At 32.6% G+C, this 15,270-nt stretch overlaps 1 protein-coding gene across 1 annotated transcript; it reads right to left on the bottom strand.

Moving 5' to 3' along the window:
• Nucleotides 1-9,015: 9,015 nt before the first annotated feature.
• On the bottom strand, nucleotides 9,016-13,088 carry DEFB114 (defensin beta 114). Its single transcript, XM_032299363.1, has 2 exons — nucleotides 12,978-13,088; nucleotides 9,016-9,211 (listed from the first exon to the last, which is right to left on the bottom strand). Exons 1-2 carry the CDS (start codon nucleotides 13,033-13,035, stop codon nucleotides 9,057-9,059), a joined length of 213 nt encoding a protein of 70 aa, XP_032155254.1. The 5' UTR covers nucleotides 13,036-13,088; the 3' UTR covers nucleotides 9,016-9,056.
• Nucleotides 13,089-15,270: the final 2,182 nt, after the last annotated feature.

Here is a 15,270-nt window from a genome sequence, read left to right on the forward strand (position 1 = left end):
GCAAAAGAGTTCAGAACTTAGAGCTTCTTTTGGTTCACTGCTAGTCCTTAAACTTGAGCTGCATGCTTAGTGTCATGGAATGGGGACTTCTTGCACATCTATATGTCCATAGCAGTGTCAAGTCCAGTCAACAACACTCAAGTGATCCACATCCCTTCTCCACCTGCTGGTACTTAGGCTCTATGAAGAACTGTCACATGCACTGGCTGGTCTATAAACAAATATGTAATATACCTTTTCTTCACTCATTCTATTCCACCGCCTACCTTCCTCCATCCGTCAGGGGGTCCTGAGGATGAATAAACTTATCTTCTGGGGGTTTTCCAGATTCTTGATCCTCATTTTGAAATGCTAAATGGCTCCTTTTGATTAGTCAGTGTCTTCTCTTGTCTATAATTGCTAGCTGTAGTGATTTTATACTCTCCTTAATTGGCCTTAAGCTCTGCAGGAGAAGGGATGACAGTCTTTGAATAAGAATACTCTTCTTGCTCAAACTGCAGGCTTCTCTTCTACCTTCACATCTTGTAGCAGTGCATAGCGGAGAGAGCAATGGTCAAACTACAATAGATTACATTCTGGGAAGGTGGTCATTAAAGCCTGAGAGTTCAATAAACGGTTTGATGTGTTGTTCAACATTTATTCTGTAAAATTCCTAGCCATAAATTTGACATGAGCAGAAATAAATTATCATTAATATGTTCCTTCATATTCTGGATAAGATTTATATTTGTGGTCATCACCAAGCCTCACAGTAACAATAGAATCATTAAAACCTTCCTTTACAGGCAGTACGATGATGCAATATCAGTAGTAATGAGAAAATCAGCAATAAAGAAAATGGCTAAAACTGCAGAGACAAAAAATATTTATTGTTTCAATAAAAACAGGTTCTGAAGAACCATGACCTTATGAATAATAAAAGCATTCCTGATTTTTTTTTTAATAGTGGCAAGACTTGAAATTTGTGAGGGGTAGGCATTTGGGAGTAAAGGACATGAAGGAATGTTTCCAGGCTCTATGAAGAATCTTAACATGCACTGACTGAACAACAAACTACTATGTAATAGACTTCTTCCATGCTCATTTTTGTAGTATCTTGTTGTATCTTGTAGTGCATAGATGGGAGAGCAATGGTCAAACTAAAATAGATCACATTCTAGGGAAGTGGTGATTAAAGCCTGAGAGTTCAATAAATGATTGCATGTGTAGTTCAACCTTTATGCTGTAAAATTCCTAGCCATAAATTTGACATGAGCAGAAACAAATTATCATTAACATGTTCCTTCATATTCTGGATAAGGCTTATATTTTTGGTGATCACCAACCACTCATAGTAACAATAGAATCATTAAAACCTTCCTTCCAAGATACTATGTAATATACCTCTTCCATACTCATTCTAAATCTTCCCTGACCCATAATGATTCCTTACATGGGCCCCAAAATTTTGTGTTGCATTTTCAAATTAAATTATGTGGGTAAACAGGCATTCTGTAAAAAATGTTTGTTGTGATGGTACATGCCCAAAGATTAATCCTGCTAGAATGCTATTTCTACACTTAACACATTTTCTCTTAAAATTAGGTACCAAGATTTACCATACAGGAAACAAGTATTTCCAAAAACAAAAATCAAATTACACATGATTACCTACAAAATTCCATCATCTTCTATTCTACTACCAACAGGCATACATTTTTGGCTAAATGAGTCTCAGATAAACACCTCCTCAAAACCAATTCTAACCCTTTTAATCCCTAAAAGTCATTTTCTAGTTCCTCATATTCATGGCCTCACAATGAAATACACTGGAACTCATTTTCAACTCTCCTTTCCCTCAGTCAATAATCTAAAAAAAAGCAATGAAGATTTTTTTGTACTGTTTCAAAGCTAGAAGAAGGTAATTTTTAGCAATGTTCTCTAATTTTCCTGATTTCTCTTTCAAAATATGTATCTATACATAATAATATATGTATGTATATATCACACACACATACACAGACACACAGACACACACTCACACACACACACACACACACACACACACACACACACAAACATGTATGTATATAATTTGCAGCTAGCTCTGTTTGCCCTTGGTGGATTACTTCTTTTTGGTATACTTTTTTTAGTTCTCTGGAAAGATGGAGATACAATGAAGGAATAGCAGAGGAGAATGGCTCCAGGTTGTATGTTCTTTTCCAGACTCTTCCACAGCTGTTTCATTGTTTTGTCACTTTTTGTTTGTCAATTGCCTAAATGTAAAGTAAGGGTTTTGTAACCCAGTGATGTTTTGCTAGGTGTGTTGTGAAGAATTTAACCTTGCTTAAAGAGAGATCTGGTCTTTGCTGTCTACTTCTGAGAGATCACTTCTAAGTTCTTAAGACGTCATGCTTTATAAAGTGTCTCTGTATGCCTGAACATCTGGGGTCACACCAGATAGTCAAGCAATGTGATCTAGTGTGGGGATTTCAGGTCATGAAGTATCCATTTAAATTTCTGGACACTGTAGTAGTCTGACTACCGTGATACCTCATGTGTATTGCCACACATTCCTGAAAAAAGTAGCACTGTCCCTGATTGCCCTGAAAAAGGACAACTGGAAGCTCTACTCTTGCAACTTCCCAGAGCTCTGCCTGCCTTATATGTCTCTTTTATTTCCTGATTTTAAATACATATGTAACTATGTTAAACCATAATCATGAGTATAGTAACTTTCATTTTATTGATTTAGCCCTTCTAGTGAATTATCAATACTGAGAGTTGTTTTGGATAAACCTGGACTTGCAATTTGGAATCAGATGTGAAATTGGTTTTAGAGGCTACCCCCTAAGTTTGCACCAGAATTGAGAAGTATACCTTCTTCTACTCATTCTTCAGAGTACAGCTTAAACCTCATTTTTTCAGAAAATTATTTTCTGACTCTATAGGTTCTTATTATGCAGTGACTGAACAGTAAACAAACATGTCATTCTTATGTTGAAGTGCTAATTCTTAATGTGATTGTATTTGGAGATAGGATGTTTAAAGAGGTAATTAAAGTTAAATGAGCTCACAAGAGTGGGGCTCTAATCTAACAAGATCACATCCTCATAAGAAGAGAGATACTGGGGATGCATACCTCTCATGTCCTTGTGAGGGCAAAGCAAGAAAAAAAAGCCTTGCAAGCCAAGGAGAAAGGCTTCAGGAAAAGTTAAGCCTGCTAACATCTTGATCTCAAACTTTCAGACTCTAGAATTGTGACAGGTAAACTTCTGCTGTTTAAGCCATCCAATCTGGGGTGTTTTGTTATGGCAGCTCTTACAGGGTAATACAGTTCTTCACATCATATTTTCTTATCATGCCAACAAATCACTTAAACGTTATATAGTACAACTGAAATTCAATAGTTAATTGCATAAGGTGTTTTCATTCCCTCCCCTTTCACACTCACTTGAGTATCTTCTTGATGATATTAGTGATCCTGCTTGCTGCTCAATCGCCAAGAATTTGTATAGTGAAACAGAATAGATACTTAATAATGTTTGAATGAGTGAATGAGTTAAAAAATGAATTAATAAAAGATTGAAAGACTAATAAAATTACTGTAGTTTAATATTTACAGCATAACTACCATTTGAGAGACCTCTTCAGTTATCTATCCCTAATATTGTTATAACTTTATACATGCTGAGCCTAAAGATTCATCAATCAGTGATCAACTTTTAGATCTGACAATGAACAAGTCTCATCTCAGCCTAAATAATGACTGCACACCCACAAATGAACTTGGTTGGAGAAAACCACAAAAACATACTGTTCTCAGCACAAATTCACTGTCACTAGTTTCAGAGGAGTGGGGAGCATGGTTCTTAGTGCTGCCTGGCAATCCTGTCACATTTCCTGGTTCCTTCACTCTTTTACTCTGTTAATTATTTCATGCTGCCTCCCCAATTCTAAAATCAACACAGCCTTTTCCTATTTTTTAAACCTTAGTTGATGACATTTATATTTCACAAAAAAATTGGGGCAGTAAGTAGGGAACTTTATCAATTTTGATGACAATTGCCATTCCTCTATTTCACAGGCATGAATTACTTCGGTTGTCTCCTATACTGCTCTGAGTGAATTCTCTACGTTACCGTGATCATAGCTAAAGGCAACATCTTCACTTTTGCTTTAGGTGTGGCCTTTTTATCTACTCAATGATGTCACTCTAGCAACTCTCCTTTTCTCCTCATCATGAATTTTCTTTGCCAATAAGTCTTTTTCATGGCTTAAAAATGTTTTAAAAACTTCAATGATAAATATTGGAACAACAATCTGTCTTGACCCCATCTGACCATTAATTACTAAACCATTTTCTTTATTCCATTTACTAACAAACTCTCTAAAACAATGTTCTATATTTTCTCACCAATTTCCATCTTCTAATTCTCTCTTGAACCAGATTTTTGCTTCTCTGCGTTTGCAATTGCTTTAAATCATGGTCTTCAAAGTCTTTCACATACTAAATTCATTGATTATTTATTTGTCTTTATATTCCTTGGTTTACAGCAATAGTTGACAAACGCTCTTAAGTCAGTTTCAGGATACCACATTTATCTGGTTGCCTCCTACCAGTCTCTTATACTGGCTTTTATACTGGCTCTTCATCTCAGCTGTCTTTAAATTTTGGAATACTCCAAGGCTTAACTCTAGAAATGTTACTAATACGCATTCCCAAGAAGATATTATCTCTTTCTATCTGATAATTTTAAATGTCATTTAAAAGTTGATGATTCCATTTTTAAAAAATCTGTAGCCTGACCTTTCTCTTGAACTTTATACAAATATTCAACTTGCTGTTTGATCATTTCAATTAAATATCTAACATCATGTGGCCAAGTTGAGCCCTTGACAGAGAGGCACATCCTTGCCAAACTTGTACCTCTCACAGTTTTCATCTCCCATTTAATGGCAACCCTATTTTATAACTACTCAAACAAAAACTTTAGCATCATTCATAGCACGCAATGATGTAAGTCACATCCTCATTGTTTGTCCCCAGCACCTCTTTTTGCTCTATCTTTAAAATGTATCAAGAATGTAATTACTTCTCACATACTCACTCTTGCCACTATGAAGAGAAAAGTCTGCTAGGAGTGTGAGAATAATAGAAATTAAAAGAAGAAAATATATTTTAATTAGTACTATTATGAATTACATATAAGAACCACTTTGTTGAGAAATATATGAATTAAGATAGAAATCCCCATTTGCAAGACTGAATAACATATACATATCTTTATTTGTATTTCCATATTGTATTCATTATTTATGAATGGCAAACTGAGAGCTAGTTTAATAATTTGTTTAAGATTACAAATTGAGTCAACAGTAGGTACTCTGGAATTAAAATCAGAAATGCATTCTTCCAGAATTCTCAAAATTTACCAACAGCTCTCAAATTAAATTAAAAACCATAAATCTGTGTTTTACAAAATATCCCAGGTAAGCAATGTATGCTAGAACCCTTATAAGAAAAACAGAGAGGATATCCAGTAAATGCCATCTACCTTGCTTGGCATTTTCTTGTATATGCTTATAAAGTTCAGGTCAGTTTAAGTGGTTGGTGATCAGAGACGATGCTGAGCTTCCAAGAGGAAAACCTATTGGACAGCTTTCCAAGTATTCACGGATGAAATGACACTATTTTATTTTAAATGAGTTTATGGATAATACATATACATTATATACATTATATTTAAACAAGAATACATGTTAGTAAGTATAAAAACTAAACATACTCTTACCATATGATCGAGAAAAAAATCATAACAACTTGAATGAAATGTTGCCTGCTTAAGAATATAGGAAATAAGAATGTCTAGGATGTTTCATTATTTTTCAACATTTAATGATTAACACCTACTATGTTAAAAGTTTGTTCTATGTTTGAGATGATACAACCATATCGTTGCCACAATTTTCCTAGAATTCCATTTCTCAAAGCGTTATTGTAAATTTTGAATTATTTGCTTACTTCTCATTACGTTCAACTTCTTAAACTCATTTCTCATCCCTGGTGTGCTTTACACATTTGTGTCTTCTATTCTCAAATATTTGAATCTGATCCTCATATCTGGCTCCTGATTGACACTGACACAGACGTTACCTATCTTCCTATCTCTAACTTGTGCATTCTACTATCTTTAACTTTGTTTTTTGAAAGACAGTAGTCTTCTCTTAGCAGCAAAAGATAGATTGCAAGAGCCCTAGTAGGTGCCTTAAATCTCAGTTAGTACCAAACACTATATATACTTTTTTTTTTTTTTTTTTTTGGAGACGGAGTTTCACTCATGTTACCCAGGCTGGAGTGCAATGGCGCGATCTCGGCTCACCGCAACCTCCGCCTCCCGGGTTCAGGCAATTCTCCTGCCTCAGCCTCCTGAGTAGCTGGGATTACAGGCACGCGCCACCATGCCCAGCTAATGTTTTGTATTTTTAGTAGAGACGGGGTTTCACCATGTTGACCAGGATGGTCTCGATCTCTTGACCTCGTGATCCACCCGCCTCGGCCTCCCAAAGTGCTGGGATTACAGTCTTGAGCCACCGCGCCCGGCCATACTTTTTTAAGCTATATATTCATGCTTGTGATAAATTAAGTATAAAATAGAAAAATTAAAGCAATACATTGTAATAAAAGTTAATGAATGTAGTCTCTGGCCCTTGCTGTCAAAATATCTTACTGTATTCCACTCACCTTTCTTCTTGTGATGATGCGAGATGATAGGATGCCTACATGGTGAGATGAAGTGAAGTGTATGACACAGTCATTGGGGTATAGCCTTAGGCTACTATTGGGCTGTATATTCTGGGATCGGTGTAACTATCCCTTACTTGCAGTAGGCTTGGCATAGTTAGTTTCAGGGTATCCTTTGCTGAAGTCTTCTTTAGGATCAGTGCTTTGTGGCACAACACATTGCCATCCATTGAAACAAGTTTTCTGTTCATGTCTTCTACTCACAAATGTAATGCCTTTTCTGTTTTAACTAAGGACTTATTATGTGTTATGGCCATAACTTTTGCAGTTTGAGGCATGACAGCCAAATTAGCATAAATTTCTTTTTCTTTCTTCACAATTTCACAGAGAGATTTTTTTTCTTACCATAGGTTTTAGCAAGCTCAGCATACATTTTTTTTCCTTTATTAAGTCAAGAATTTTTACAGTTTCACTTAAAGCACATTGCATCTTCTCTTTGACATATCTGAATTGCCAGCATTACTGCCTTGAGTTTTGCAGCCTTTATTAAGTAAAAAAATGTGACTTCAATGCAATCACTGCTATACTGTGACAGTTGCTTTGATAACTGAGATGGCTACAAAGTGACTAACAGGTGGGTATCACAGACAGTGTGGATACACTGGACAAAAGGATAATTCATGTTTCAGGAGGGATGAAGCAAGAAGGTGCAAGATTTTATCAAGTTACTCAAAACAGCACAAAATATAAAACTTAAGAGTGGTTTATTTCTAGAATTTTCCAGTTAATACTTTCAGACTGTTGAATATAGGTAATTAAAACTGTGGAAATTGAAACCACACATAAGAGGGGGCTACTGTACAAATCACTCACCTCCCCGATAGGTATTTGATCTTTGTCCTAGTGAAACCATCACAATAGTCCCATAGACTGTTCTTTTGGATAAACATAGAAATTGACCCTTCTGATCTTAAAACTTGAAGCTTACATTTGTTTTATTTGAGTTCCTTCCTCAGAAAAGGCCCTTCAGGACTCTCAAAAAAAGTATCAAGGAACTGAAATTCACCAGATACCACATCCTGACAATGAGATGCCTGACCCCTCATTCATCATGACTGCTTTGGTGTCCTTCCCTAGTTATCATTTTTTCTTTTACACATGGTTACAAGGTTTTCCTTGCTATATAAAACCCTAGCTTTAGGCATTCAGGAAGATGGATTTGAGACTAAGATCCCATCTCCTTGGCTGTGGCACCTGATTAAAGCCTTCCTTGGCTATATTTATTGTCTCAGAGGTTGGCTTTCTGTTCAGGGGGCAACAGGATCTAGACCCAACCCATGGTGTTTCAGTATCACCTAGTATAGGATTCCTGTTTTAATCACTAATTTTAGTTAATATGGTAGACATTCCCATCAAGTTCACAAGATCTCTGATTAAAAATACTAATAAAAACAACAAAAGCAAAACGATAATCCTGAACTGGTAGTTAGTTTTTAAAAAGAAATAATGTTTGATTACCTGGTAAAATTTGATAACAGGGTAAATTTAACCTTTGTTTTTAGCTAGAAAACAAATTCTAGTCTTCATGTTTTTCCACCATATTTTAATATTAGGGAAACTACCGATACTGTCTAACATTTATATTGAGGTTTAAATAACAGATCTTAATTCATTTTCCTATTCCATCCAGAGCTAAATAAGAAAACGCTAATAAGCACAGGCAATGTTTTGTGAGTCTAAATTCTTTATCTGAAGTTCAGATTGTATTTAAACCCAGTTCTTAATGGATCAATGGTTAGACTGTATTTAAACCCAATTCTTAATGAATCAAAAATGGATCTAATATCCCTTTTTGAATGAGGTTTCTTGTGAGGTGTTAGAGGGAGGGCCAGTGAGTACATCCATATTCTCCTGTAACTTATACTTTTAGCTCTTGCTTAGGCTTTTTGTGTCTTGACTCCAATAATCTGATGGTGACATTTAGACAATTGGTAAGTCCATAAATACTGATTTTCATGAATTGAGTTTCTAATGAGATCATGGCTAAATTGGGAAACATTCAATTTTTTAAGTTTAGGTGGCCCAAGACATTAAAACTCGACCTCACTCAGAGCAAACATAGCTCCAGATATACTTATATCAAAACTGTTAGTTCAGAAAAATAAAAGAATTTCTATCTCATTTCATTGTATATGAAATTAACACCCACAAAGGAAGATAGCAGTATTGGCTTATATGTTTAATAATTTATTTCAGAAGTCCTAATTATATTCCTATATCTCTCTGTACTAGTGCACATGTAACTTCTTCGTGCAGAGGTATGTCTTCCTTTTCAAAATATATAATCTTCTTCATACAACCTCTCAGTGCAGCAAATTTTTCTTGGTGAGGAACATATGTCTATTTGCTTTTCACTATCAAGACAGTCTCTTTTACAGCGACCATAACGTTTGGTGCAACGATCAGCATCCACCAAGGTACATGTGGCTACAGTAAAAGAAGAGTAACTGAAATTACTGACCTTTTATTTAAGCATAGATTACTTCTGATTTCATAAAGTATGATGTGTACATTGTACCAGGTTTAGAAAATAATAATTAACATATGATTTAAAACTTCATGACATACATTATGGATAGATTTTTCTTAACATAGGTTTTAGCAAACTCAGCATACATTTTTTTCCTCTATTAAGTCAAGAATTTTTACATTTTCTCTTAAAGCACATTACAACTTCTCAAAACGATTCAAGATATTTTTAGAGTGACAGGACAATTTATGTAATCTTTCAGTTATTTTTGGACAGTCATGTCATATCTAAAGTCTTTAATATTTTAGGATTATGAGAAACAATGTGGGTTACATCTTTTAATATTTACATGACATGTCCTTATGATAGTTGAAAAAAAGTTTAATTTTAGGGTTTTGGTATTGTCATAAAAGTGTATGTGATTTTTGCCCCATTGAAATTTTAATTTTTATGTCTTTATGGTTAATATTTTTCCTTCTTTTTATAAAATTTTTAATATACTTTGTTGGTTTTATAGCTGGAATTTGAAAAATTAGTAAGTGTATAAATATTTTAAAAATATATGGTGGATAGTAACATTTATCTGTCATATTTGTCACCAATTAGTCTTCCTTAGTTGTTGTTTTTTATATTGTTAGTTATGCATTTTAAACAATAGCAGTATTATTACAAGATACATAAATATTCAATTTTAAAAATGTAAACAATTGTGTATTTTTATATGCAGAAATGTACGAAAATCATCCATTTTAATGTATTATTCTACCTTTAAAATCAGGAATTCTTGCATGCATGTTTTTCATCATAATATTTTATTTATTATAGTATTTTTCTCTTTATATGATACATACTTGTCAGATATGCAGTTAACTTCGTTTCTTCTAAATGATTAAATAATTGTTCTACACTGTTCATTAAAATATTTTCTCCACCTTTTTAAATAATTTTCACTGTATGCTTAATATTGTTAGCACATATTAACATTAAGCATACAGTGAAAATTATTCTCACAAACTCTAGATCTCGTTCAGCTATCAATTGCATTTTATGAATATAGCTATGGATTTTTGAAACAAAAGCAGCTTAGATTACAAAAAATGTATGATAGAAAAATCATGTGCTTTATTATATTTTATTTCTTTATGTATAACCTTTAAAAGAAAATAAAACAAACTTGCAGAAGAGTGCCCAAACATAAATGCTCAGCTAGGAGTGTTATTAAACACCAGGGACCTATGTACATGATACTCAAGTCAAGATATAGAGCATTTCCAGCACACTTTTGCCCCCTTCCAATTACTATTCCCTTCACTCTTGTTTCTGGAAAAAAAAGGTCTTGATTTATGTTTTGTTTAAGTCTGCTTATTTTAAAGCTTATGTGAATGCAACAGTACAGCACGTATATTTTTACATCTGATTTTATTCACTCACAATTTTGTTTTTTGAGATTTGTTCTTATTTTTCATATCTGTAATTCTTTCATTTTCATCAACGTATAGCAGCCTGTTGTTTACACATATCCTACATTTTAGCCTTATCTGCTGATGAATAATCAGGTTGTTTCCAGTTTTTGAATACTTTTGTACTTGACTTTTGGGACACATGCTCAGGCATTTCTGTTGGGCATATCCCTAAGGGTGAAATACAATGGTAATGTGTCTGCATAGCTTCAACATTAATAGATAATGCCAAACATATATTCAAATTATTGGTGCTAACTTAAACTTCCAGCAGCATTACATAATAGTTTCGGACATCTAAAACCTAAGAAATGCTTGATATTTTTAATTTAGTAATTATGATGTGAATGTAAAGATACCTCATATATCTCAACTCATTTATATTCCACAATAAAATGTCCATTTTTCCAATTACTGAGAAAGTGTAACATGTTTTCTTACGTTTATTGACCTAATAGCTATCTATTGTTTAGAAAGTGATCAATCTTTGGTTTTCTATTGAGTGGTCTTTTTTTATATTGTTTTATGTATGTTTTTTATATATTCTAGTTGTGTTTCTTTTGTATGCTAAATGTTTTACAAGTACTTGTCTCAATATAGAGCTTGCCTTTTTTACTTGATGTTTTTTGATGTCTAAAAATTTGCTAATCTTAATGTAATCAATACTATTTTTCTACTGATTAAGCAATAGTATAACTTGTATGTCAAAATTGTTAGTAAATTATTTTATGGTAACTTGTATGGCTTATTGTTTTGCCTTTTTTCATGCTTGCATCTCAGGTTATTTGGAATAAGGTTTTGGATGTGATCATTTCAGTTTCTCTTCATATGGCTATGCAATGAAACCAGCCTTATTTATTGAAAATTGTTCTTTAGTGCCAGCTTTATCTGTTTCTGGGTTTTCTATTATCCATTGATGTATTCAAAAGTTTATATGTAGATAATTTCTGAAAAAAGATACGTCATAATGAATCTGGACAACAACAAAAAGAAACAAAATCTAAATGTTTCTTACTTAAGGGGATAGAATTCATAATTAAGCTTGTATAAAGAAAATATCCTGCCCAGATAGGTTCACTGTTGAATTCTAAACATTTAAGGAAGAAATAACACCAATTATACACAAACTTTTCCGGATAATAGAAAATAAAAGGATGTTTCTAACTTATTTTATGAGATCAACAATGCCTGGTATTAAAGCTGATCAGGATATTACAAGAAAGAAAGTTAAAGGTGAGCCTCACTCATGAATACAGATGCAAAATGTCCCTTGTTTATAACACCCTCACATGATCATTTTGATATCTGTAGCATATATACTAATATCTCTAATAAAGTTTGGTTTTGCCTTTACTTTTTCTTTACAGTTGTGTCAAAGCTTTATTAATTTTGTTAGTCTTTTCAAAAAACAAAATGTGGCCTTTTTATTTTCTCTAGTGTCTGTTTGTTTATTATATCTAATTATGTCTTATTACATAGTTGTAACTGTCAGTTTAATGTGATTTTCCTTTTCTAACTTCATTAGTTAAAATTTTAGTTACATTTTTAGCTTCAATTCTTTTTAGATAATGGATATAACTGTATTAATTTCCTTGTAAACCCTACTGTGAACTTTGATTTATCTCATTTTTATTACCATTCGGTTCAAAATATTTTCTGATATCCATGGGCTTCATTGTAGTGCCCATTTTTATTATTTAAAAATATTGATTTGTAGGTGCATTGCTGCACTCCTTTACTAATGTATTGACTACTTTGACAAAGATGTTAGAACTACAAATTCTTCACTTGTCCTTGTATTCCTACTGTACCTCAGTGCTCAGCATGTTTTAAGACTATATCTTGAATCATCTTATAGCTTCTTTTATTGATATTCCAAGAAATATACACTGCTGTTCTCAGTTCATTCAGTTTCTCGAGGGTCTGATTACTATTAAAGCTTCAGCTCTGAGTTTTAAAAATAAATTTAATATATTATAGTTTTCTTAAGAATTTAAATATCTAGAAAGAAAACTCAGTCCAAAAAAGATGAAAGATCTTATCTTCATTATCTCATTTTATCTGCATATTAATCTGGAAAATTAGTTAGGTAAAAACACCAGTATAATGAAATTACCAATGAGAAAACAAAGATTCCATAAAATCAAGACCCTTCTTTAATTGATAAGATTGCATAAAATTTTCTCTTTTTACAATGAATAATTTATTATTTCTATTTCTAGTGAGAAATTTTACACAAATATAACACAGACATCTATTTTACCTGGTAGAATGAAGGTCACATAACACAGAAAATGGAGGAGATAGTAAAAGATTCTCATTCTGTAGAAAGAAGCTGTTGAAAAATTTGGTAACAGAATATAGAGACTAGAGAACTTTCCAAAAAGCCAGAAGACATTTACTATTTATAGTTTCCTAGTGGAAAAGAAACTCTGCTTATCCGGAAATTGTTTTAATTTTGTGTACCTGTCTCTGCTCCAGTGACTATGGCTGTGGGAAGAATTACCCAAATTGAAAGCTCTTGAAAATAATTGAGCTTTTGGGAGGAATACCTCTACGAATGATAGCTGTAAATATGGTATCTTCATATCAGTGGTAATTAATATTTAATGATCAACACAAAGGGACATGCATTGAATAAATTTAAGGTAAATACTTATTTACTGCTTTAGAACTAAAACAACTGAACATTGTCGATTAAACTGTTGATTACTTTTCAAAATTTACTGTAGTCGCTAATCTGGTGTGTCAATTCATCAATATGCCTGTATATCAAAAATTCTTAATTATATTATGTTATCCCATTAATTTTCCCCAAACTATTCATTTACAAGATCCAAATATTAAGCCTTGCTTTTGTCACTAATTTCTGTTACATTTTTCAGCTGCAACTTAAATATTCCTGAAACTCTTGTTTTCCCAGTAAAGCTCCATAATTCTTCACTTTTTTTTTAACATTTAAATATTTTATTACATGCACACAATAAATAATGAGAAGATACTTTAAAATAAATAGCAGTAATTTCCTGCCCTAACTTCCCTATTTTCAGGCCCTCTGGTGATTACTAACATAAGAATAAGGATCTGGTTTATTATAATATTTTGTCTTACCAACCAGGGTGTATTTCTTGGTTTCTATTAAGAAAATTACAAATTTAGATTACTTATACTTTTTTCTAGGCTATCTTTATCAAATATGTTGAAATTATGTTATTTAAAAAAAGTTATAGGTTATCGTCAATAAAACACTAATATTTTTCCTACCAACTGTAGTTGCAATATTAAGTCTTCCTCATTTAAAATGAAAATATTAGCCCTCTTGCCAATTACTCCAGCATTTCTCCCCACTTTTTCTCGTCATTCCTTTGTTAAACATTTCCTTTTGTCTTGTGTAAGATAATATGTGTACTCTGTGTATAATTAGAATTAAAACACATGCTTTTATTTTTAGACTGTAATACAGTAAGATTTATCAATTATATTGCCTTTTTCTATGTGCCCAATATCACAAAACTTAGGTTAATCAAAGAGAATTACTCTTGGTTTTGAAGTCGAGTTGACATTGTTATTAACATTATTACTATCAATAATTTCTTTTTTATTTTTCTTTTCTTATTTCCGTTTTCTTATATCTGAAGTGTTTTTGTTTTTATTTTAATTAATGATTGGTTATGTCATTATTGAAAAGTATTTCTTCCTGAAGTTTTTTTTGCATATAAGAAGAAGAAATAAATAATAGGCATTCCCTATCTTCAAGTTTATCTGAGTAGCACAGGTGATTCCTGAGAGTGCTTCATTCTAAACCTGCCCTCCTGAGTTAAATCTGGATCTTGTGTCTTTTTTGGTGGTGGTTGTTCCTGTTTTTCTCCCTCCAGAAATGTTTGAAAAGATTTTTTAAAATTAGAATTTCCCTGCAAAAAATATTCTGCCCTCACATTTAATTATTTGGGTGTTATATCTAGGTTCAAAATCATGTTTCTTCAGAACTGTGAAGCTGTTAACTCCACGAAAATCCAGATTCAGTCTTCCTGATGAAAACTCTAAAGCTGGGCTAGCTACTTTTAAATGTTTTGATTTGTTTCTCTCTTGATGTCATTAGGACATTGTTTTTTTTTATTCAGTCTCCCAAACTTTATGATTCACACATTTCTTGGTGTAAATTTCTTATGAATAAGTTGTCTTTCTGGTGTTGATGAGCTTATATATTTCCTTGGATCTGGGAAATTTTCTTATCTTTCTATTTTTTTTTCTCTGATAAGTTCTTCCCTCCTTATTTGTCTATTTTCTCTCTTTTGGGGCTGTTTTTAAGTAAAATATTTAGCTATTTGGCTATAATTTTATCTTTTCTCTCCTACTTTTATGTCTGTTTTTTATTTTAAATGTCTTTTACTTTTATATTTAGCCTTTGCATTTTAAACATTTTTTTTTGTTTGCTGAAAAAGAAATATCAGTGTCCTTTTCTGTTCTCTGATTATTCTTATGTCATAGAATAACAGACCTACATGACAGATGTAAAGTCTTCTTGAATACCTCAATAAATACACTTTAGAGAGGTT

This window comes from Sapajus apella, unplaced genomic scaffold, assembly GCF_009761245.1.
Source record: "Sapajus apella isolate SASKATOON/1434 unplaced genomic scaffold, GSC_monkey_1.0 scaffold41, whole genome shotgun sequence".
NCBI lineage: Eukaryota > Metazoa > Chordata > Mammalia > Primates > Cebidae > Sapajus > Sapajus apella.

Bases quoted from the DNA above. Each gene is read 5' to 3' on its own strand.
- DEFB114 (XM_032299363.1), bottom strand. From the start codon at position 13,035: ATGAGAATCTTTTACTATCTCCTCCATTTTCTGTGTTATGTGACCTTC. The intron at 9,212-12,977 runs GTAAAATAGATG...CTTTTACTGTAG, and splicing joins TGTGACCTTCATTCTACCAG to CCACATGTACCTTGGTGGAT.